Source organism: Ursus maritimus, unplaced genomic scaffold (assembly GCF_017311325.1).
Source record: "Ursus maritimus isolate PB19 unplaced genomic scaffold, ASM1731132v1 scaffold_1, whole genome shotgun sequence".
NCBI classification, from domain to species: domain Eukaryota; kingdom Metazoa; phylum Chordata; class Mammalia; order Carnivora; family Ursidae; genus Ursus; species Ursus maritimus.
The window spans coordinates 11597366-11619854 of NW_024423343.1; the positions used below are offsets into that span (position 1 = coordinate 11597366).

General features: G+C 41.8%; 1 protein-coding gene across 1 annotated transcript in view; it reads right to left on the reverse strand.

The window, feature by feature from the left end:
* The window catches only part of COL4A3 (collagen type IV alpha 3 chain), a 133560-nt gene that overhangs the window by 44990 nt on the left and 66081 nt on the right, over positions 1-22489 (reverse strand). Inside the window, 13 exon segments of the mRNA XM_008690566.2 lie at positions 7806-7841; positions 9026-9110; positions 11184-11225; positions 12162-12215; positions 12702-12746; positions 13974-14033; positions 14431-14493; positions 16430-16507; positions 16724-16765; positions 18616-18651; positions 18778-18840; positions 20986-21060; positions 21601-21627. Of these exon segments, the coding sequence (XP_008688788.2) occupies positions 7806-7841; positions 9026-9110; positions 11184-11225; positions 12162-12215; positions 12702-12746; positions 13974-14033; positions 14431-14493; positions 16430-16507; positions 16724-16765; positions 18616-18651; positions 18778-18840; positions 20986-21060; positions 21601-21627 (706 nt within the window).

Below are 22489 nucleotides of genomic sequence, written 5' to 3' on the forward strand. Positions count from 1 at the left end.
GGGGGGGGGGGGATTTGCAGGGTGTCAGCTTCTGCTTTGTCTTCAGCTTGCCTTCTGTTCCCTCATCATTTCCCCCCTGAACAATTTTGACCCTTAAATCTTTAAGGTTGTTGAAGGTGGAAGGTCTCATCTTCTGTAACTTCTTCCTGCTGAATAGGGGTGTAGAGATGTCCCTACCTATGGGTCAACATTGGTCAGTTGGGGAACATGCAGGGGAGTTATGAAAGGGGAGGCAGCTGAATCCAATGTGGACAACATGGATGAGCCTCCTTGAGTAGAAGGTATTATCTGTTAGCCGGAAGTTACGGCGGTGAAGGAGTCTTGGCGCTAGGCAGGGAGACATCAGATATGACAAAACAAGGTTAATATTATAAGGAGAGATCTGAATAAAAGATCTTTGATAGTTGACCTTTGATAATTTTCCTCCAGTCTAGGATTTTAAAACAATCACTAAAAGAAAGAGGTAATTTAAAGCACCAATTTGAGCATTCATGTCAGGTAGAAACCCAGAAGTATTTTGTGGTAATCTGGACTGTATACACAGCATTGTTTTTATGCTACCACATATTTCACCTTGTATAGCAGTTAAAAACATCTAACATCACTCTATTCTGTAGAGTATCACTTAGGGTTTTGACCATGTATTTATTGAGAGTTTCCATGTGCCAAACAAGATTTTCCAGTCTCAAAGAGGTAGCAAAGATAGATGCTAGGTGGTCATACCAATGTAACACAAAACATGGCCACCATGGTTTTAAATTTGGAAGGTTGGTTGGGTTGGTAACGGTTTTAATAATGCATCCACGCATCTAGGCAAAACCCAGAGTACAGTGGCTTATCCAGCAAGGAGGAAGCTATGGACACAGGTTAAGTTGCAGAGCCACTGGGTCCCAGCCAGGAGCCAGTCATATAATACTGGGCCTCCTTGGAACTGCAGTGAGGATTTCAAGGGCTACTTGGTTTTGGAGGGCCATACATACAATGATTTCAGGCCCATATTTGATTGGGGAGTTATGGCTTGATAATAATCCCCCTTTTTTTCCAAATGGCACCATGAGCATGGAGGACCAGGGAAATATATTTGAAGTCAGTATAAATATTTTTAAGTCTTTTGCCAATTGCAAAGCACAGGTGGGCACTATTAATTCTGCTTTGGGGGCAGACATGTTTGCTGACAGGGCTTTGCCCTCAACAGTCTTGACTATAGCATACCCAGTTTTTCTTCCCCTCTTTTCCATGAAACTATTACCATTGGTGAACCAGTTGTCCTCTGTATTTTCAATAGGGACATCTTAAATCTGATCAACTAGAATAAACAAGATCAATAACTTCTGAACAGTTATATTCTATAGAAGTATGATGGTCAGGTCCAGGCTTAAGGGTAGCTGGGTTTAAAGTTTGATAGGTTTTAAGCATTATTTTAGGCATACCTATAAGCATAGCCTGGTATTTAATAAGCCGGCTTCCCATCGCCCATTGGTGGCTTTTGTTCTTGGAACTGATGTGAAGTCATTACAGTAAGGGACTGCCCCTCAGTGAGCTTTGAGGCTCCTTTTACCAGGAGGGCTGTTGTATGCTTGGCTAAAGCCTCTCCTTATAATTGTACATCCATAGAGGTGGCTTCTAGGATTAAATGTAACTATGCAGGATGAAAGCGTTAAGAAGCCTTCTTTGTTTGAGGTCTAGCCTTAATATCTTAACAAGGAATCACTGGCGAGTGGGGGGAAGACTTGTCAAGAGATAAAGGCATCTCCAAGTCATCATCCAGTCCAGTCACAAGGAAAGTGGGGTCATCCATTATCTCCACAAGCCCATAGTTAACCCTATGGAGTGGGGTATGCTTTGGCTTTTAGGGAATGATTTCATCATCCCAGACATATTGGTCAAGGTGATAGACGAGTTATACAATCGTTGGGGGAATCTATCCCATTTCCCCGTTATTCAATTAATTAATTATATGCCCATGGGGTCCTGTTATTAGTCCCATAGAATAAGAACATGAAGACTATCTATACATGAGCTATTGTATAGCAATAGAAAAAAGCTATTTCTCTTAAGTTTACCTCAAGTTGTCTAGCTTTAGCAACATTTAAGGACAATCAGATCTAGAATTTAATATCCACAAAGGTGGGTTATTTAAACATAATTTTTTCTCTCTAAAATAACCCTCATTTCCAGAGATAGCAAAATCAGGACTAATTTGTATGCAAAACAAGTCTAGTTTTAACAAACTTGGCCTAATTTTTTACATGAATTCAGCAAGGATAGTGATTGATCGTATAGATCTTTTAGAATCTGCTTTGCTGGAGCTTTTACAAGGAATCTCCAGGTTGAACTTTTAGTAGCCTCTCCAGGCCAGAAGCCAAGCCAAGTACTTGTCATCAGTCATGCCTGCAATACCTGTAGATTTGGGCAGATTCCTCTCCACGAGGTCCCCCAAAGTACCCTGAGGCTCCTGCACCTGCCAGGAAGTGACATTCTTTACTCACCTGGTGAGGCTGCTGGGAACCCTGTAAGCCAGGTGTCAGGCCATTTCCAGGGGCTTTCTGGCTCCAGGTTTCATAAAGTCAACCTTAGTTCCTGAAAGCTGTTTGGTCATATCTGAGTCTATGCATGTCTCTCAAATATGACATTCCAGTCAAAGCCTTATGGTAAAATAACCAATGTTTCCAATGGTGTCCTGTTACAAGGAGAACAATACTTACTGAACTTATGCAAATGATTATGATTGCCATGGAAGAAAGAATACTTACTGAGACCTTTTTAATCTCAGAGGGTTCAGGTAGAGAGAAAAGTTAAATGCTTTAATATGCTTTATTATTATTTCTGTATGTCACTGATGTCTTAAGAGAAAGTTTCCTCAATCTGGAAGAGTAAACACTGGAGAACTAGTAATGTTTTAAACAAGAGTCACGACACTATAATCTTTTAGTTAATTTAGTTAATTTAGTCCCATGTTACTAATTCTTGTTTAGTTTGAATGCAGCTGGAAATTTTTACCCATTTCAGTTTTCGGGTTCCGTAAAAATATCGAATACCTGTACCTGTCCTAAAAAGTCCTTTATATGAATCTCTTTGAAGATGAAACTCATTTTAGAAGAGAATTGTTCTCATTTAAGAACAATTACAAATAACAAAAACACAGACTGGACATGGTTAGTAACTGATGAGTTTACAGTATAGCTGGCAAGGAAGTCAGGTTCCTTCTGTAACACAGAACACTTCGATAGCCAGAAAAGAGTGATGACGACCTTATATTAAAACATTAAAACTTTAGGAATCGCATATTATCTCTAGAATAGTTACAGCATTTACCCAAATGTAACCAAAGGCTTATCATTTGTTTAACAGTGCTTCCAGAGTAACTCAGCACACCAAAGAAAAAGGCCTAATGAGTTAAGAGACTTCATTTATAATTTAAATCTTGGTAAAGTTTGTTAAAACCTTAAAATTATAGCACAAGCCTGAATAGGATTACAGATCATTACAAAACTCTATTTTTATTTAACCAAGGTGACAATACGAGATTTGAAGGCAAATAGGTAGGGTTCTATAGTTGTCAGCAAAACTTAGGTCCTTTAATACGGAGAAGTTTTAACTAAGTAATTGAAGACCTGTTAATGACAAAACATAGAAACTTTGTTTCCTGGGCAAAGAGAAAACTGTTTACACTTTCTTATCCAGAGCAGATGAACAATTCAAGAAACCTTTTTCTTTCTAAACAGAGAGAAAGCAGACATAGATCTTATACCACTGTACCTTAAAAATCCATTCATTTCACTCTTAGTTCTGACCACACCTAAAATTCCCTCTACAACTTTCTTCTGCATTCAGATTTTATCCCATGCTATCTTTCCAAACGACCATCAGTAGGACAATATTACCTTCTTTTACCTTCAGCAAAAATGCATTCCCATTCCTTAGCCTTCTTACATATCTCCTACTTTTCTACACACAGAGTTGCTTCCCTTATTTCCATCAGCCTTCATTACGTTTAGTAGAGTTTCGCACATTTTTTTTTTAGAAATCGTAGTCTCCAGTGAAAACTAAGTAGTAACCAACTGTGAACTGTTACACCAGAATTCTTTAGATGGCAAATTTATGAATCAATTAAGCACAAAACATGTTTACCAACAGATTTAAATATCCTTAGTTTCTTTGCAATAAGAAGTCAAAAGCACAAAACTACATCCAGTAATCAATGCTTCAGCACTGTATCCTATTTTAACAAGACCTAGATGTCCAACGAATTCAATCCCATTTACCATCCAAGCAATAAAGATTCAGGTTACCGAAGACTTTGAAAGCTATTTTAACAATTACCCATGAAAACTTTGAGACAGACAATTAACCATCATTTTAGTCATATTTTTACTAACAACTCAAAACAGAGGTAACAGAAGTTTGTTTGACCTTCAGTAAACCTCGATAGAATAAAAGTTTTACATTTAGTGCTGATAACTTTAAAGACAGGTCTATCTTAATTAAACCAACAAACTCGACTTAGTTTAAATACTGAATTATGTTCCACCTGGGCCCACCCCATTTTCAGTTTTTACCTGAGACACTGGTGGGGAAATCTGGAGTGGGTAACGTTAGGTCCAGGGGGTGCTCTTCTTCGCTCCTTGATGGTGAGGGGAGGAGGAGCCATGGTGCCGGAGGCACCAAGGATGGTACAGAAGCCAGTTGTGCAGGCCACACCCCAGGTGGCGCAGAAAGAAGGGGGAGGGGGAGACAGTAGAGGCAGAGTGCTGCCAGAAGGCAGAGACAGGGTTCCCGGTTTTCGAGCTCATCAGCTCCAACAGGAGCAGAGGCCATGTTTTCCCACCAACAAGGGGGAATAGGCAGTGTATGTCGGGCCAGAGAAGACAGGGAATTTCCCTGAAACAAAGGGAGGTTCGGCAGCTGCTTGGGAATATTCCTTAAAGTCTCCATCCTGAGGTAGACTAACCACAGATGGCTCCAGTTATAGCCATTAACCCGGGAAATGAGTGAGGGAGACAGCCCCACATCTGTTAGAAAGAAGAGTGAGAGAAGAGAGTCGAGTCCCCTTTGTCTGGGTTGGCCTGTATTTCCTCCAGCAACCTGGGTTAACTCGGAGGAGGCCTATTTAGATCATTATCATCCAGTATGTCAGGAGAGTTTACTGGCTGACCCATTCGGGCAAACACATTCTGCAAGAGGCCCTTACACTGGGGTCCTGGTGTAGAGCAATGAAGGCCTAGGTATGAGCAGTGAGGGTACCGCAGGTCCATTTGCCCTGTTCCTTCTGATAGACCCCACTGCAGCCATGCGGTGTTACAGGAGATCAGTACTTTCCTAAATTTTGCAATCCAAATTGTTTCCAATGGGTTAGAAGACACCCCAAGGGAGAGTCCTTGGGAACCGAGGAAGCACCCTATTGAGGCCATGCACAGAAAAGTAAATAAGGTCCATTACCAAATCCCCCCCGACTCCCAGGTGGCGTCCCACGCAGGATATGTCAGAGGTTCCATGTGTCAAAAGCGACCGGAGGCGTCCCTCAACAAAAATCGCTATTGATCACAATCCTGCCTTCCCATGAAGGCATTCCTGCCATAAAAGGCCCATAGGAAGGATGCCGGCGTCCCTCCCCTACCCCATTGTGTCCTAGGCTGCCGATGGGTGCCTGGTGAATGGACTGAAATACCATGCCTTGAAGGTGGTGCCATGAAGGTCACACCTTATTTTGTCTTGTCTTGAAAGTATTTTACCTTGCCTTGAAGAACCAGCTGTTATTAACCCACGGAGAAAACTAGAAAAGTTTGACAAGGGGAAATTACCAAATTTTGTAGCCTAAGTAATTAGTAGAGGACATTGACGGAAAACAGTAAAGATAGAAATCCATCATGGTCTAAGCGACATTTCAACACATGTGGTCCTTACAGCCAACTTCCCTAGGAAACAGTCCCCGGTTGGGTTTTAGTTCAATCGGGTACTGGTTTCAGCCGGCTCCAAGTGGAGGTCCCGTGGCCAGAAGCGGCTAGACCAGCGATGTGGAGGGGGTCGCATTAGGTCAATCAGGAGGAAACCTCACACGGGTGTCTTAAGATTGGCAGCCATGCTAGTCACTTAGGTGGCTGTCCCGTGCCCAAGACAGACAACTTTGTATAAGGATAGCAGTAAAGAGGGGGCATCAAGTTTCTGGGTCTTATTACCATCCTGGCCAGGGTACTAATTTCCAGCCAAAAGGCAGGCTTTTTCCTCCCCATAGAGTAGCCATGGGCTAGAGGATTGCGGCTTGAGCAGTCGGCATGAAAGTGTTCCAATAAGACCGTACTCCTTGAAGAGCCCCAGAAATGACAGTAAAGGAAGAGAAGGGAAAGTACTCACCAATTTTGCACCGAAGCTCAGAGCCCCACATTGGGTGCCATTATGATGAGGTTGGGGAATATACATGAGGTTCAGTGGGGTGGAGTCCGGAGCCAATGACCAAGAAAGAATTCTTGAGGCGTCTTTGGTGCAAAACTGGTGGTTTATTAAAGCACGGGGACAGGACCCGTGGGCAGAAAGAGCTGCTGCCCCAGGGTTGTGAGGAATGGCCTATTTTATACCCTCAAGTGGGGAGGGGGCTAGGGAGAGCGTTAAGTCTCTAAGGAATTTTGGAAGCAAGGTCTCCAGGACCTTGAGGGGGCTAGCTACTGTTGGGAAAGGGTCATTTATTACTGTCTAATAAAACCTTAGTCATGAGACCCTTCAGATGTATATCGGTGGGCCATATGCTTGGGGGATGATTGCCAACACGTATCTTGGCTGGCGGTGGGGGGGTGGTTAGAGATAAAGGAAGTTTCCAAAGGGATTTTTATATGTTAAAGTAGACCTACAGGATCTTGGTGGAGGGGAGGGGATCAGGCCAGGACTGCCTTTTGCCCTTAGCAAAGTATTAACGTCGAGGCAGCTGAGTTCCTGGAGGAATGTCACCATGCCTGTTTCAAGGACTTGTCAATGGGCTGTGGGTAGTAAGGACTGTTTCTTTGTCCTTTAGGGCAGCCAGGAGTGCCTGAGGAACGTTGCATGCATCCCATGGGGGAGGGGGGTTGCAGGGTGTCAGCTTCTGCTTTGTCTTCAGCTTGCCTTCCGTTCCCTCATCATTGGTGTCGGTTCAAGTCTTGATACTGGGGTTGTGAGATTGAGCCCAGTGTAGGGAGTCTGCTTGAGATTCTTTCCCTCTGCCCCTCCCCTGGCTTGTGTGCTCTCTTTCTCTCTCAAATAAATAGATCTAAAAAAAAAGTGCTATCTATGTACTTACACAACATGTGATACACTATGAAAATACCATTTTTAACCAACCTAATTACTATAAATTATTGTTTTCTACCTTCGTGTCTCCTCTGAGCTTCAAGGCTTCTGCTCCTACACCAGTTATTGCCTTACACTTAGTTAAAACCGTTGAGAAGTAAAAGAGCATTCCTAAGTCACTTTGTGTAAGCTTCCCCTCCCTTTTCTGCTGTGAGTCACAAAGTTAACAATGAAGAAGCTGGAAACACTTTTAGATCAATTGGTGAAACATTTGTCTTACGTTAGCAATGCAAACATGATTTTCCTTTTTTTTTTTTTTTGAGATTTGTTATTTATTTATTGGAGAGAGAGAGCATGAGCAGGGAGGAGGAGGAGAGGGAGAAGCAGACTCCCCACTGAGCAGGGAGATCCATGTGGGGCTCCATCCTAGGACCTCGAGATCCTGACCTGAGCCGAAGGCAGACACTTAACTGACTGAGCCCCCCAGGTGCCCCGTGATTTTCCTTTTAAGAGCATGTCTATTGGTTCCCCAAGAAACATGTACATACCAGCACTTCCAGGAACCCCAGGAGAGCCACTGGGACCTACAAATCCATAACAGTAATTAATTACTCATAAGGACATAAATACTTCCCCCCATTTTTGAAATCTTGTGTGACCATATTATAGTAATTAATAATAAGTATTTTCATACTTTTTTTCTCGACGCTTACATAGATAAATATTAGAAAGCTTCAGTTATTTAGACAAACTACAGAGAAGAAACCAGTCTGAGATGCCTAACACTCAAAGGTGAATCATGCCACCTTACCACCTTCAAACATTCAGTGGACATTTACTAGGAGCGTGCTCTGTGTTTGACACTTGGCTGAGAGGGTACAGATGCAAGAACAGCAAACAGCTGGAACTGTCAGGTCCTGTGCTTTGGCCTGGTGCTGCATCTCAGATCACTTCCAGCTGTGACAGTGCAACAGGTTTCTAATTCTTTGATACACATGAGTGATTTATTGTGAACATAACAGATGAAAAAAAAACTATGTCCATCCATTTATTTACGAACACAGGGAATTTTTACTCTTGTAAGTGCGATCTTATTTGTATCAATAATTTGCCTTAGGTCAGTGGGTTCTTGATCCTGCCTGCACACTAGAATAATCTGGAGAGTTTTACAATCTACCGGTGCCCAGGGCCCCCCTCCAGACAGTTACGTCAGAATCCCGGGGATGGGACCTTGGCATGTCAGTATTTGGAAGTTCCCAGGGATTCTGTGTAGCCACAGAGGAGTGCTCTTGGCCTACACCTTTCTAATCTATCCAGAGGGACGGCATCTGAGTAAATGGGACTCTGTTACATGATGCCAGGAGTCAGCAAACCCAGGTTTCAGGCCCCTCTGGTCACTATGGGGTGGATTTGCTCAAATGATAGTTTTTCAGGGTCTCCATTTTTTCTTTTGTATCCCACTGAGATTGCCATCCTTCCCATTCCCTCCTCCTGCCCTCTGACCACATTTGTGTTTTCTTGTCAAACTTGAACTTGATGCTTTCGCACACACAGAGAATTTAATTATCTTCGATGGTATAGCACCGATGGAGTTTACATATAAAAGTATGAAAATGAGGACACGCCAATACTACCACCCATGAAAACTGGGAGACCTCCCTTTTGCCCCCTGCAAATTCTACGTTTATAAGCACATTTGTTATACGTTGCCTGGAAAGAAACACACGGAAATGGTCATCAAATGCTTGAGGAAGAAATTTCTTCTCACCCTGTGGGCCACGAGCTCCTTTGGGGCCTGGGGGGCCTGGAAGTCCTTCATCTCCCTTTTCCTGGTATGCATCGTAATATTCTGTCTTAAAGGAAAAAGAAATGAATAAAGAGAAAGGATAGCTACTGATAGTGAGCTCACCAAATGCAATACTTCAGTGTCCTCCCCCCCCCAATGGTATTTTCCTCAATTCGTCAGTTTATGTGTTAGCAGGAATGTAGTCATGTATACGTATGGATAAATTTAAAGATCAAAGTTGATATTTCTGGTATCACAATATCATATATATCACGGGTTTTCAGTGAGAAATATATTTTATGATGTGAGTCCGCTCACACACTCACAGTCCCATATGCACATATATACATCCATATCTAGATATGTGGGGATATGTATACAGAAATTAAAGTTTCACAAGCACTGGCTTACCATTTTGACATATGATCAACTCTGTTTTTTTTTATTATATTCTATCTCACTTTTTAAAAATGCTTGTCCTCATGGACTAACTTTATTTCAGAGTATGTTGTGATCCACACATCAAAAATACCCCATTGATTGTTTCTTTGAATTTCAGGATACTGCCGACTTGCAATAATATTGAGGATTATTGTTTCTGACATGCTTGGTGGACCTACTGCTGGTCTCCTTAACTGTCTGCTTCCTAAATAGAACTTCCAAGGAAATTACTAGAAGCTGCAGAGTTGTATAGAATTGAAACACACACAGCAAAGGTAGGAAGGCTAAGAATTTCTCCCAAGCACAAGTCGATTTCATTTAGAATTCAGTATATTTATCTTGAAGGAAAGAAGATGGAAATTTAAAAGTTTTGGTGTTGTTTTGTTTTCCCATATGCTGCATGGGGCCAATTACTTTCTTGGCATGTTTAAAAAAGAGATGACAAAAGTATTGTGGTCAATGAATTATGTATAAAATCACAAAAAATAATTCATAATAGTAACATTAATGATAATGTAATAATCTCCATCACAAAATCCGTAATGACATACAAGCACCTGCCAAGTGCTGGCTAAGTGCTTTCACAAAATGGCCCATTTCTTCTTCCCGGCAACTCCATAAAAGTATTTTGGGAATACTTGCATCTGAATCATTGGCTTGTTGTGTGAAGATGCGAATTTCCAGGACGAATTTAACTCAGTAAATTGCTTAGCCTGAGGGGTCTAAGCCCTGCGTTAGTAACGGAAACCCCTCACCCCCACCCCATGACTCTTTTACCATCGTGGACTTTTCCATAGAACCTGCATAATCACAAATGGCAGCTCTGCTCCGCACCCTGAACGTGAGAACTGCTGTCTTTTTATTTTTTTTTTAAGGTTTATTTATTTATTTTACAGAGAGAGAGGGGGCGGGGGGGCAGGGCAGAGAGAGAGGGTGAGGCTCTCTTAAGCAGACTCTGAGTTTAGCATGGGGATTGACATGAGGCTCTATCTCACAGCCCTGAGATCATGACCTGAGCCGAAACCAAGAGTCTGACCCACTGCACCACGGAGGCGCCCTGAGAACTACTGTCTTTTAAAGGCAGGAGAGAAAGGGATACCAGAATTCAGAGCCTGGGTCTCTTTTACTCATCTACTTAGGCTACAGAATCACAAAACAGAGAATATGGCCGCTCTGCAGTCAGGAGCTAACAGACATCAAATCCCTGTCCATGGCGGCAAGAGGAGATGGCCTGCTGAGATGGAGTTCAGGCCGGGGGTCACTGGTTTTCGCTGGCCCTAGTGGAGCTTCTGCTGCCTGGAAATGCAGATTGTCATACCTGGGCCCAGCTGGAGTGGGTGGAGCCGGCTCCCTCTCCCCTGGGTGCCCCAGCTGACCTGCACTGCACCCCTCCTACTCTACTCAAGGGCATAGGTCACCTTGGGCCATGTCTCATTGGACGAATGATTTCTTCTTTCCCACCGCCCAGGGTGGGCATTTCTAGTGCCTTCCAGAGACCGAATAGGCCCAAATAGAAATATTTATTCATTGTCAAATGGACAAATAATGACAACAGCTATTTTCTTCCCTAGTTTGATAAAAATGTAAATACCATAATCTCTATCTTCATAGTTAATGAGAAACACTGATTCAAAATTTCCTTGATACTTTGAAGGACTTGATCAAATATGACATGGATACTGTCTTTAGTTACACTTACTGGACCACGAAATCCTGGAGGGCCAATGTCCCCTTTCCACCCCTGTATTGAAAGACAGTTACAAATTATGAGGACATTAATCCCAAGTATTTACATATTTATACCAAATATAAATATTGCTTAAAAAGCAAAAGGCACAGTTAGACAATAAATTATTGCTAAAAGTGATGTTTTTCCATGTAACGTGCAGACCAAGTTAAAATGAAAGGGACATTGACTTTGGGTCATTTCCTTGGAGGGCTGTATCTGGGGCAAGAATCCCGTCAATAAGGTCTTGGGAAGAGGTTGTTGCTCTGGTAGTTTACATGTTTCTTCCATGTCAACACCTTCAGAGGGTCTTCCTATGCCTTACACATCCCCATGTTCTCGCCCAGATTCCAGCACAACAAAACCAGGCTGCAGGTTTATGCAATTCCCAGGGTCCCAACTAACCTGTAACCAACCCCGCTTCTTACCGACTCAGGAGGGCACTTTCAGAATTCTACCAGAAGTGATAATATTATAGGATAAATCTTGAATCTGCCCATGTCCCTACACATGACAATTATTGGAAAACGTCTATAACATGTTGTCAGCAACAAATGAAATGGAATACAGTTCATAATTCACTGATCATGACCTTTGAGTGTGTCATGACCCAGATTGAGACTCATGGGGTTCAGCCTACACCTGACCTCCCACGACCAGAAACCTTCACTTGCAGAAGTTGTCCAACTCCTTCCTCATGAAGAAACTAAATCTCACCAGTCATGATGTCATCAGCTTCCACAACACAGAGCAAGTTTTATATCTTTCCCACAAAACTGCCCTTCGGGTGTCTAAGTAAACTTGTCACATCTCTCATTTCCTTTCAACAAATATAACTAAGCTATTTTAGTTGCAATCCCTTGTACCTATTTTCAGGGCATGGTTGAGAAAGGGTGGGCAAAACCCAACTAGTTAAAAAGCCTGAAGACAGGATGTTAGAGAGGGGATCACCTTAATGCCGTCTTCACCCCGTAATCCAGGGAAGCCCCTGTTGCCTTTGGCTCCCTGTGGAAAAGGACAAAGAGAATGGGTCAGAAGACACACAAGTTCATTTCTTCTGTGGGAAGCAGGAACAGTTGGAACTTTGTTTTTTTTTATGATTTATTTATTTTAGAGAGAGAGCGCGAGCACACCCCTAAGTGGGGGAGGGGCAGAGGGAGAGAGAGAATCTTCAAGCAGACTCCCAGCTGAGCATGGAGCCCAACTCGGGGCTCAATCCCATGACCCTGAGATCATGACCTGAGCCAAAATCAAGAGTCAGATGCTTAACTGACTGAACCACCCAGATGCCCTGGAACTCCTTTTTGAAAAGAAAAAAATTAGATGTGCTCTGATGATCTCTCTTCATGGTGAGGATGTAACACGATGATTCTCAAATACAGCTTTAAAAACCAATATGCTTTGGCTAGCTTAATAACTATTAGTAATTCCCCAAATCCTTTGTCTAATGGGACTGACATTTCAACATCAATGGGCTGAACGTGTCTTTACCTCAGTGCCAGGGAAACCAGGGGCACCGTCTTTGCCAGGTTTTCCCTAAAACAAAAACAAAACAAAAACACGTCATTTAATAAATATGGATAACTAATAAATATGGAAAACGTAAAGGATATGATCATCTCTTCTTGACCTCGGGCAAGAGAGCCTGACTGAAACTCCACCCATTTGTTAGAAGGAAAAACTATTAATCACAGAACACATTTGACCTTCTCTTGCCGGAGAAGGCAGAAGCCATCAGAATGGGAAATGAGAGAGGGTTAACAGAAGAAAGACTGGAAATTAAGATTAGCTAAGCTTAAATGAGATTTGATATTGCCCATCCAAGCTTGGAAGAAAAATCGAAAAAGCAGAGAAACGGACAAAAAGACCTAGAAAGAGGGAGGTGTTCATAGTCAAATTATTTATTTGAAATGTTGGCAATTCCCAGACCTGCAGACGTGCTGATATTTGAACATATTTATAAAGGTATATTGCATGTCCCAAACACACAGGGCTTTTGGATGAACTATAACCACGTTTACCCTCTGTAATAGAATTAAACATCATATTTACTGGACATTTTTTCTTAGAAAAAAATACTTTTCTCAATGTATAATTTTTAGTCTTTAAACAATATATGTGTTTAAATCTTTCCAAAACAGAGCTGGGTGGGTGAGTGGACCCTGGTTCTTCTGTCTCCCCAGTACCATGTCACATCGTGCCCCATCTTCTTTGGGGAGCTGCCCTTCCCTCACTCTGTGCGGGTCTGATGGGACTGTGGGTCTCACTAGTCCGCGCCCTCCTGGCCTGGCCAGTCCTGGACACTTTGCCTCCTGGTCACAGTCACCTCTCCAGGGTGAGACATAGGACCAAGCTGGGCCAACTAGAGTGATTCTCTGGGGTGTTATTAGTGGACACAGGGAGACACAGTGTCTTCTTGGATGCCATGAACCCAAAGCTGTCAGCTGATACTTCCCGCTCTTTCTCCCCATTGCCACCTATGTGGAAGAAGATCAGTGTCAAAAGAGAGCACGAAGCGGATATACACAGAGGAGACATGATAGCGGGAGTCCTGCCCATCTTGTTTCAAGCTCCGAAGACCTCAAAGACTGTTTTAACCTTGAACTTCTCAGATACTTGAACAAATAAGTTTCATTTCCTAAATCTTTAAAAAATTCACAAAAATCTAAGCTAGTTTGAATTGGGCATCTTACACTTGCCTCCCAAGGAGACCTGAGCATTGACTGATACAGGCTACACGTAACACTGAATTTCCAAATTCACCTGTGGGCCAGGTTCTCCAGGAGCACCTTTTTGAGATCCATAAGATTCTCCAGGAGGTCCCTGTAATTAATGAGAGTCATGTCAAATTTTATGAATGGATTTTTTGACTCACCTCGACTGTCATTAAGTTTTTCCTTCTGATTATTCTGTTGTATTTTAAAATGTTCAAGTGGTGGGTCATCTCATGTAGAAGTATGCATATAAAACAGATGCTTAAATACCAGATGCTGAAGATAAATCATAAGATGGGAGGGAGGCAGTGGGTGGTTGTACAACCAGGCAGGGATTTCAGCCAGAAGTGGCTGTGAAATAATTCTAGTATATTCCATGACCTCTGCAGTGAAATATTATCATGCGTTAGCTAATATTAAGATTTAAAAGTAGATCATACATCGAAGTACACACTAAGGCTCTACTTCATGTTTCGAGGGCAACAGCATGACTCTGAATAACCTACTGAGGGTCCAGGAGGTCCGGATTTCCCCACGGCTCCCTGGTCTCCCTTTTCCCCCTTGAGGTCCTGCCACAAAAACAATTTAAAGTCATTACGCACACATCAAACAAGATTATACCGCTTTTACTTGAAAATTTTCTCTAGCTGTTCAACGAACTGGATCTACAAACTACTTATGAGCCTCCTGGTAACACAACAGATGATCATTTTTCATATTTCAGATTTTATACTTGTGGACCCATTGAAACCATACATAAACTTTAGTTATTTTAAAGAAAGTTTCCTTTGGATCAAACTCTGTTAAACCAATTTAATTCCTGAATCGGTTGTCAATAAGCACATTCAAATCATTCCCAATGTATCTTATTTTCATTTTTAATATACAGAAATTAGTTTCATAGGGATCAGTTGGTTTCTGAGCATACGTTACAAGGAGGATTTGCTTGCGTCGGTCAGGTTTGTTTGCGTTCTTATCACATTTTATTGACTGTATTTTCCCCAGTGTGAGTCTCCTCTTGAGGTATCATTTTTTTCAAACTCAAAAATTTTACCCTGGCTCAAATCATCCAGATCTACATTTTTGTCAAGATAAGATTTTTTTTCCTGTCCATTTCCAGACAATAAAATTTTAGACTTCATTAATTTTGTTTTTGTTGATTACCTCTGAAAAATTTAGTTATTTTCCTTAGGTCGATTTTTTCCAATCTTCAATGAGAGTTATTATTTTGGCCATATCAAATTTCACCATGTTTTGTGTTAACTCTTCTCAGTTTTGTTTTGATAATTAGAAGAATTAATTAAGAATTAATTATATTGGAGAGTAAGGGCTAAGGGGTTTATTTTATTTATTTATTTTTTTAAAGATTTTATTTATTTATTTGACAGAGATAGAGACAGCCAGCGAGAGAGGGAACACAAGCAGGGGGAGTGGGAGAGGAAGAAGCAGGCTCATAGCGGAGGAGCCTGATGTGGGGCTCGATCCCAGAACGCCGGGATCACGCCCTGAGCCGAAGGCAGATGCTTAACCACTGTCCCACCCAGGCGCCCCATAAGGGGTTTATTTTTTTAGTTGATGAAAATGTTCTAAAATTGCATGTTGTAATAGTTGTACAACCCGATGAATACACTAAAAGCCACTGAACTGTGCACTAAATGAGTTTCACAGTATATAAATTATATTTGAATAATGTCATTAAAATTAATTATAACTAAAGCCCATGAACTTTATTCTTTAAAACAGTGAATTATATGGTATGTGAATTATTATTATTAAAAACAATCAGAAGTTTAAAAGAGAAGGATTTATGTTTATTTCTTAGTTAATCCACAAGACAATTGTTAGTTAACCCCTCACTTTCCATTCCCCCCCCACCCCAGCCCACTCCCCAGACATTCTGGGATCAACCTTGTGTCCAGGTTTGGGTTATTACCTTGTGATTCACTTTTTCTGAGCATTCGGGTCACTTCTATATCCTGGTCTTTCTAGCTACCCCACGGTCGGAGCAAAAAAGCAAATGTTCATTTTGAAAAACAGGGTCACAGTGTCCTTAGAGAGGAATGCAGGCCACATTGCCCTTGGGGATATAATGGCAGGTAAAAATGTCCCATTTGATTACCACACTGTTCCACTGATCTCTTTAGGTCATTACTATCCAGTTGGATCAGAGCCATACACCTATTTTGTTATCATTTATTCAAAAATACTCACTGAATCCCCATCTGAGTTAGGAACAATGAGAGGGGGTGAGGATAAAAGGTGAGCAAAATTAGACCCAGGCACTACCTTCTAGAATCATGGAAGCTGCTTGCCTCTGATCTTGCCTCAGATCCCTGTCTCATGTTTTCTGGGTCTCAGGTAAAAGATGGGGAAAAGAAATAAAATCCAGAGGCTCAGGCTGGCTGAGACGGCTCAGAGGCAAAGCTTATAAAAGAGGTAAGGGATCCTGAGGACCTCACCCCAGAAGTGAGAACACACAACCCAAGTAATAAACAGAAGAGTTACCGTTCTGTTATCTGGGCCTGTTAGCGTCACAATAACCGTTCCTGGTGGTCCAGGGGGTCCTGTCAATCCTTTCACACCCTAAAGACAGACACACTCAGGAATGCAAAACCAAACAACATCACCTCTGCTTTTTGGGGAGACAGATTTCCCCCTTTGGTTCTTAGTTAAGAAGATAATGCAAATGACAGAGTGAACCCGTTTGCTCCAGTGTCACTTAGTGACTAAGCTGTACAGGATGATTGCTACGGAACTTAAAATGTCTTGCCCACAAAGAAACCACAATATTTGAATTACCCGCTCTCCTTTTTGTCCTATCACGTTATCGCCCATGTGACCCTGTAAGAAAAGACAACACTAAATTATTTTTAAAAAATGGATTTGAAGAGTCTAAACCCATTGAAGTTCCAACATTTGTAACTGAAAGTTTGAATTTTAAGGGTAATGTCAGTATTACAAAAATTACTTTAGTTATTTCTTGGAGGAGAGGGGCAATATGTTTCTTTCAAAAGTGGAGATTGCCAAGTGCAGAAAGCTTAAGGGAGTGACTTCATATGGCAAATAATGACATGACGTGGGGTGGAATGGGAAAGGGAAACCAGCTCAGAGGACATTTTTCTGGCTGGTTATCTAATTTTCTGATGCCCTACTTTTTTCCTCTTAAAGATCAGAAGGAAGGTTGGCTGAAGTTCAGAATTCTGAAATTCAAAAGTTGGTAGAAAGGCTAAGAAAACATTTCAGGCTATCTGACTTCACTCGTAATTTAGTGAAATGAGCTAAGTTTAATGTGAACAGTCTTACTAACAATGGCCGATCTATCAATTCAGCCAATGCCTCCTTGCTTTTTTTTTTTTTCTTCCTATCATTTATTTAAATTTTGTTAGTTACCATACAGTGCAGTACTGGTTTCTGGAGCAGGGGTCAGTGACTCATCACCTCCGTACAGCACCCGGTGCTCATCACAACAAGTGCCTCCTTGCTGTTTTGCTCTTGAGTATACAGATCCTCCCCCCATTAGCCCACAAGCTATAGGAAAAAAGCTCAAGATGAGGAATCAAAAGATTTTAAATCTCAGCTCTGTTGTTTACTATCTCTTTGACCACTCACTTAAATAATGAGATAATAATTGTGAGAGCACCTTGGCAAGTTCCCTCCACACAAAGACTACCTGGTAGTAAGCAAGAGATACTGTGTTAGGACTAATTTCCTGGGGGACTCAGCCTCACTCAACATTTTCCTACTTAGTTAACAGAGGGGCTCAGAATAAGCCACCCCAAAATATACCACTTTGGCACAAGAATTATTTTGAGCTCAAGACAACTGAATAACAGCAAATGCAGAAAAAGTTCTCTACCCTCCTCTACCGGGTGAAGACGTCACCCAGCTCCTCTCCTGTACCATGAAGAGGAGACAACTGTGATCACTGGAGCCTGCACTGACTGCAATCTGCATCAATAAACCTGACTATACTAGCCCTCATCTTCCATTAGTTTCCCCCACATATTTACCTTCCCACAAGTTACTGCCCCCACCAGCTCAAAACCCTTTTCCTTTGTCTTGTCACTCCTCCACAAATGTATCACCCTTTGTTAAAATGGTACACGAGCCTCTGGGTCTGACAGCCTCTTTGGGGTTTTCCTTTCATCTCATTTCTGTGAGGCCCCCACATGCATATGAAATAAACCTTCTTCTCCTGTTAATCAGGTTTTTTTTCAGCTCCATTTCCATGTCCCCAGTCAGGAACCTAAGAGGATAGAGAAAAGGCTTTTCCTCCCCAACACCAGCAATTGGTCTTTTTAGGAGAAAGACATGCAGGACCCTGTTTAATGAATACGCGAATATTCACCCTTCATTTACTAGCATGAAGATCAGGTTGGTGAAGCAGCTTACTACAAAAGTTTACAGGCTAATGTGTTGAGTGATCAGTAGGATTATCGGAAATGGGAAATCTATGGACTTGCCCTTTCCTGCTAGGGAGCTCCTTACAACTGAATTATCAGGGATCAAGTTACGAAGAGCAGGGAGAAGAGAGTGAGGGGTATAGAGCTGCCTGTCTGTTCCGTTCCCTGCGGGGAATCCTGTGGCTTCTAGAGAGGGGCCAGGCAGTGACCATATGTCCAGTCAGACCAGGTTTGGCTTTTAGCTGTGTCTGGTGTTCTGGCTGTTGTGACATATGAACTGTAATCTACCTTAGGTCCTGGAGGTCCCATGGTTCCTGGAAAGCCCTAGAAAAATCCATAAGTTAAAATTACAATGGGAAATGTGCCGAGCCGAAAACTCTGTGTAAAGTTTTTCTCTATAATGAATTTATTGGGTTACAGGGTCATTGGTAGTGATGACTTCATACTCACTAAGAATCCCGGAGGGCCAGGTGGGCCAACAGGTCCCGGAAAGCCTGGAAGGCCTGGCAAACCCTATAAATTAAAAGAATAGAGTAAGTGTGAATTTACTTCTCACCTAAGAACAATGTCCATTAATTAAATCCATTAAAATACTTTAGTGAACTCTGAGGAACATGATGCCTCTCATTTATGGCTGCAGTTAATTACAGAAAAAGAAAAAAAAGATGCCTACAGCGTGTTGCCGCGTAGAACAGGCCGCCAGGAACGTGCTGATGGCAACATTTCCAGGAGAATAACCAGAACAGTTGCTTTATTTTAGAGGAGTTTTTTTAAATTTTTAAAATTTTGCTTTTCTGTCTGTCTATCTCTCTGTCTGCCTGTCTGTCTCTCTCAGCCAAGCATGCTCCTTCGATAGCGCCTTCCACCTGCTCTCCTTCCACCTAGAATCCACTTTCCCCGGACATCTTTATGACCCACATCTTCTCCCTTTTCTTACTTTCAATCAAATGTCATCCTTTCCCTATCCATCCAATCTAAAGCCACAACCCTCCTTCCAGCCTGGACACTTCCTCTCCCCTGCCCCTGCATTATTTCCCTCCTTGGCATTTATTGCTATCTAACACACCATGCACTTACTAATTTACATCGTTCGTGTTTTTCCCTACCAAAATGTCAGCTCCATGAGGACAAGAATTTTTTTTTGAACTCTTTTTTGGCCAGTTTGTGCACCACGGTATCTCAAGAGCCCGGGACAGCTGCTGACACGTAACTGGGAGGTAATAAGATATCCTTGAACAGCAGAATGTCCCACTGCTGCACCGTCATCAGAGCACTTGGCAGTACCTAGTCGACACTCAGTGCACACTTAAGGGACACACCAATGTCCCAGACTGCCGCTATCTCTTCTTACCGGATCCCCTTCCTTCAGCATCAGGCCCCATAAACGCTTCCTAAGCCAGAAAAATCAAGAGCCATCATGTTCTGCATATTTCCTCAAAGGTCACTAAAGGCTCCTAATGGCACCGTTGTGTCCTTTTACGGCTGACCATCAGTTGGCATGGCTCACCATCAGGGAGTTCGATAACCTAAACTCAAACTCTTTGACTCACTTAGACAAATTTCCAGAAATTTCCACATATACTTTTGAATTAAGTTAAAATATTTCTGGTTAATTAACCTGGAAGTTAGTACCTGTGCCTTAGGTCTATCAAAAGACCCTTTGAATCCCAAAGCAAAGCATACACAGTCCCCCAAAGAGCAGCGTCTCTTCGTATCCATTAGGGATCACGCTCAGGTCTACATATATATAGATCAGAAAGTAAACCACTCAACAAGAGAAAGACGCATTTAAGTAAAACCCAGTTACTTACCGGCATGCAAAATCTGAAATAGGGCTGTTACTTAACATTACAGTTTTAAAGGATATTCAATGTATGGTACAAACCTATCCTTGATTTCAACAAATACCGAATAAGTGGAGCATAACTATTCTTTGAAGATTCCTCCTTAGATTTAGGAAAGCCTGGGTAATTGAGATTTAAGAAGAGATTTAAAGACTTATGCACAAAATCATCCTTTTATCTTAGTTTCATGGAGTTTCTTATGAGGTGAATGTTTTAGAATGAAATGAAATCAATATATAAACAGAAGAAATAGGAATGTCTACTGCAAATGTTCTTGTGGTTGTTAGAGGTGGGGATGGAGAGCGGATGAAATGGGTGAAGGGGGTCAAAGGGTAGAAACCTCCAGTTATAAATAAATATGTTTTGGAGATGTTAGGTACTGCACAGTGACTGTAGCTAACAATACCCTACTCCAGCTTTGAAAGTTGCTAAGAAAATAAAGTTCTCATCACAAGAAAAAAAGAGTATTTGTCACTGTGGTGATGGAGGTCAACTAGACTTATTGTGGGGATCATTCCACAATATGTACAAATATCTAATCATTACCCTGTCCATCTGAAACTAATATAATGTCATATGTCAGCTATACCTCAACAAAAAAAGAAAATGAAACAAAAAAGAAAACAGAAAACAAACCATAAAAATGTTCCTAAGAGAGTGAGAAAGAGATTTAGGGGAAAAGAGAGAGAGGAGAGACAGACGAAGACAGAGTCGCAGAGGCACAGAGAGAGGAGAAAAAGGAGCGGGACAGGCAGACAGACAGACAGCCAGAGCCAGAGGACTGAGAGTAACGGGACCTTCTCTGACTCGATACCTGGAAACCCGGAGCTCCTGGCAACCCGGGGTCACCTCTTCCATCAGGTTCTATACCTTCTGCAGCAGGAGCACCCTTGAAAATGAAGAACTTCATTAAACACAGTCATCGTTATATTTTCAAAACTCCTTTAGGTGCTTCTTCACGGTCCTACTGCTTCAAGGATAAAAGTGCTTTTCAGGGTATATACTTGGAGAAATGATTTAGGATTATGTAGTTACTCCATTTTGAAGAAATCAAGGATTTTCTTATATCCTAAAGTTAATAATTTACTGTGGAAGGAGGAAAGACACAAGGATGAGAAACCATCTCTCAAGATACCAAAATTAGTGGCAACTCCCCACCTAGAAGGTGGCCCAGCCTGAGGTTAGTTCTCTCCTCCTAGACTCTCTTCCCGTAAAGGATCTGACGAACGTTGTATTCCTTAAGAGATATTTATGACAAGAGCTAAGAGAAGTCGTTGAGTAGGAATAAATATCATGTCCTAATTATTAATTGGTTTCTGAATTAATTATGAAACCTGATTTGTAATAACTTATACTTCATTATTTAATAGAAGTCCTTTCATATGTACACTTTGAGATTTTCAATAATAATGGACCACACATGACTTACCTTTTCTCCTTTCAAACCAACAGCACCCTAAAAAAAGGAAACCGAATACATCACATTACTGCTTTGTCCTTGCTGTTATTCTGTCCTCTCTCCCGCTGTCCACTTCCCACTTTTTAAAACGTTTTTATTTAAATTTAATTAATAAACATATAGTGTATTATTAGTTTCAGAGGTAGAGTTTAGTGATTCATTAGTTGCATACAACACCCGGTGCTCACTACATCACGTGCCCTCCCCAATGCCATCACCTGGTTACCCCATTCCCCCACCCACCCCTCATCCAGCAACCCTCAGTTTATTTTCTATGATTAGGAGTCTCTTATGGTTTGTCTCCCCCTCTGATTTCATCTTGTTTTATTATTCCCTCCCTTCCCCTATGCTCCTCTGTTTTGTTTCTTCAATTCCACATATGAGTGAAATGATATGATCATTGTCTTTCTCTGATTGACTTATTTTGCTTCACATAATACCCTTTAATTCCACCCACGTCATTGCAAATGGCAAGATTTTGGATTTTTTAATGGTGGAGTAATATTCCATTGTATATATATATATTCCCATTGGTTTTTAAACATGCTCAAGTTTGTTTCAAACAAAATCTCCCCCCCCCCCACCAGTCTCTCCTTCATGTCATCTGCAACCTTCACATTCTGTTCATTCCTTAGTCCCCCACCTGCCTCTTGCCTCCATCCAAGCTGGAAACATCCCTTGCTAAGGTCTGCCATGACAGTGATGTTGCTAGAGTCAATGACAAGAGCTCAGATCTTACTGGACGTCTCAGCAGCACCAGGCAGCTGTCAGCCACTACCCTCTACTGAAATACATCTTCCCTGGGCTTCCATAATATACTCCTCTTGGTCTTCTTTCTACCACTAGGGCCCCTCCTCTT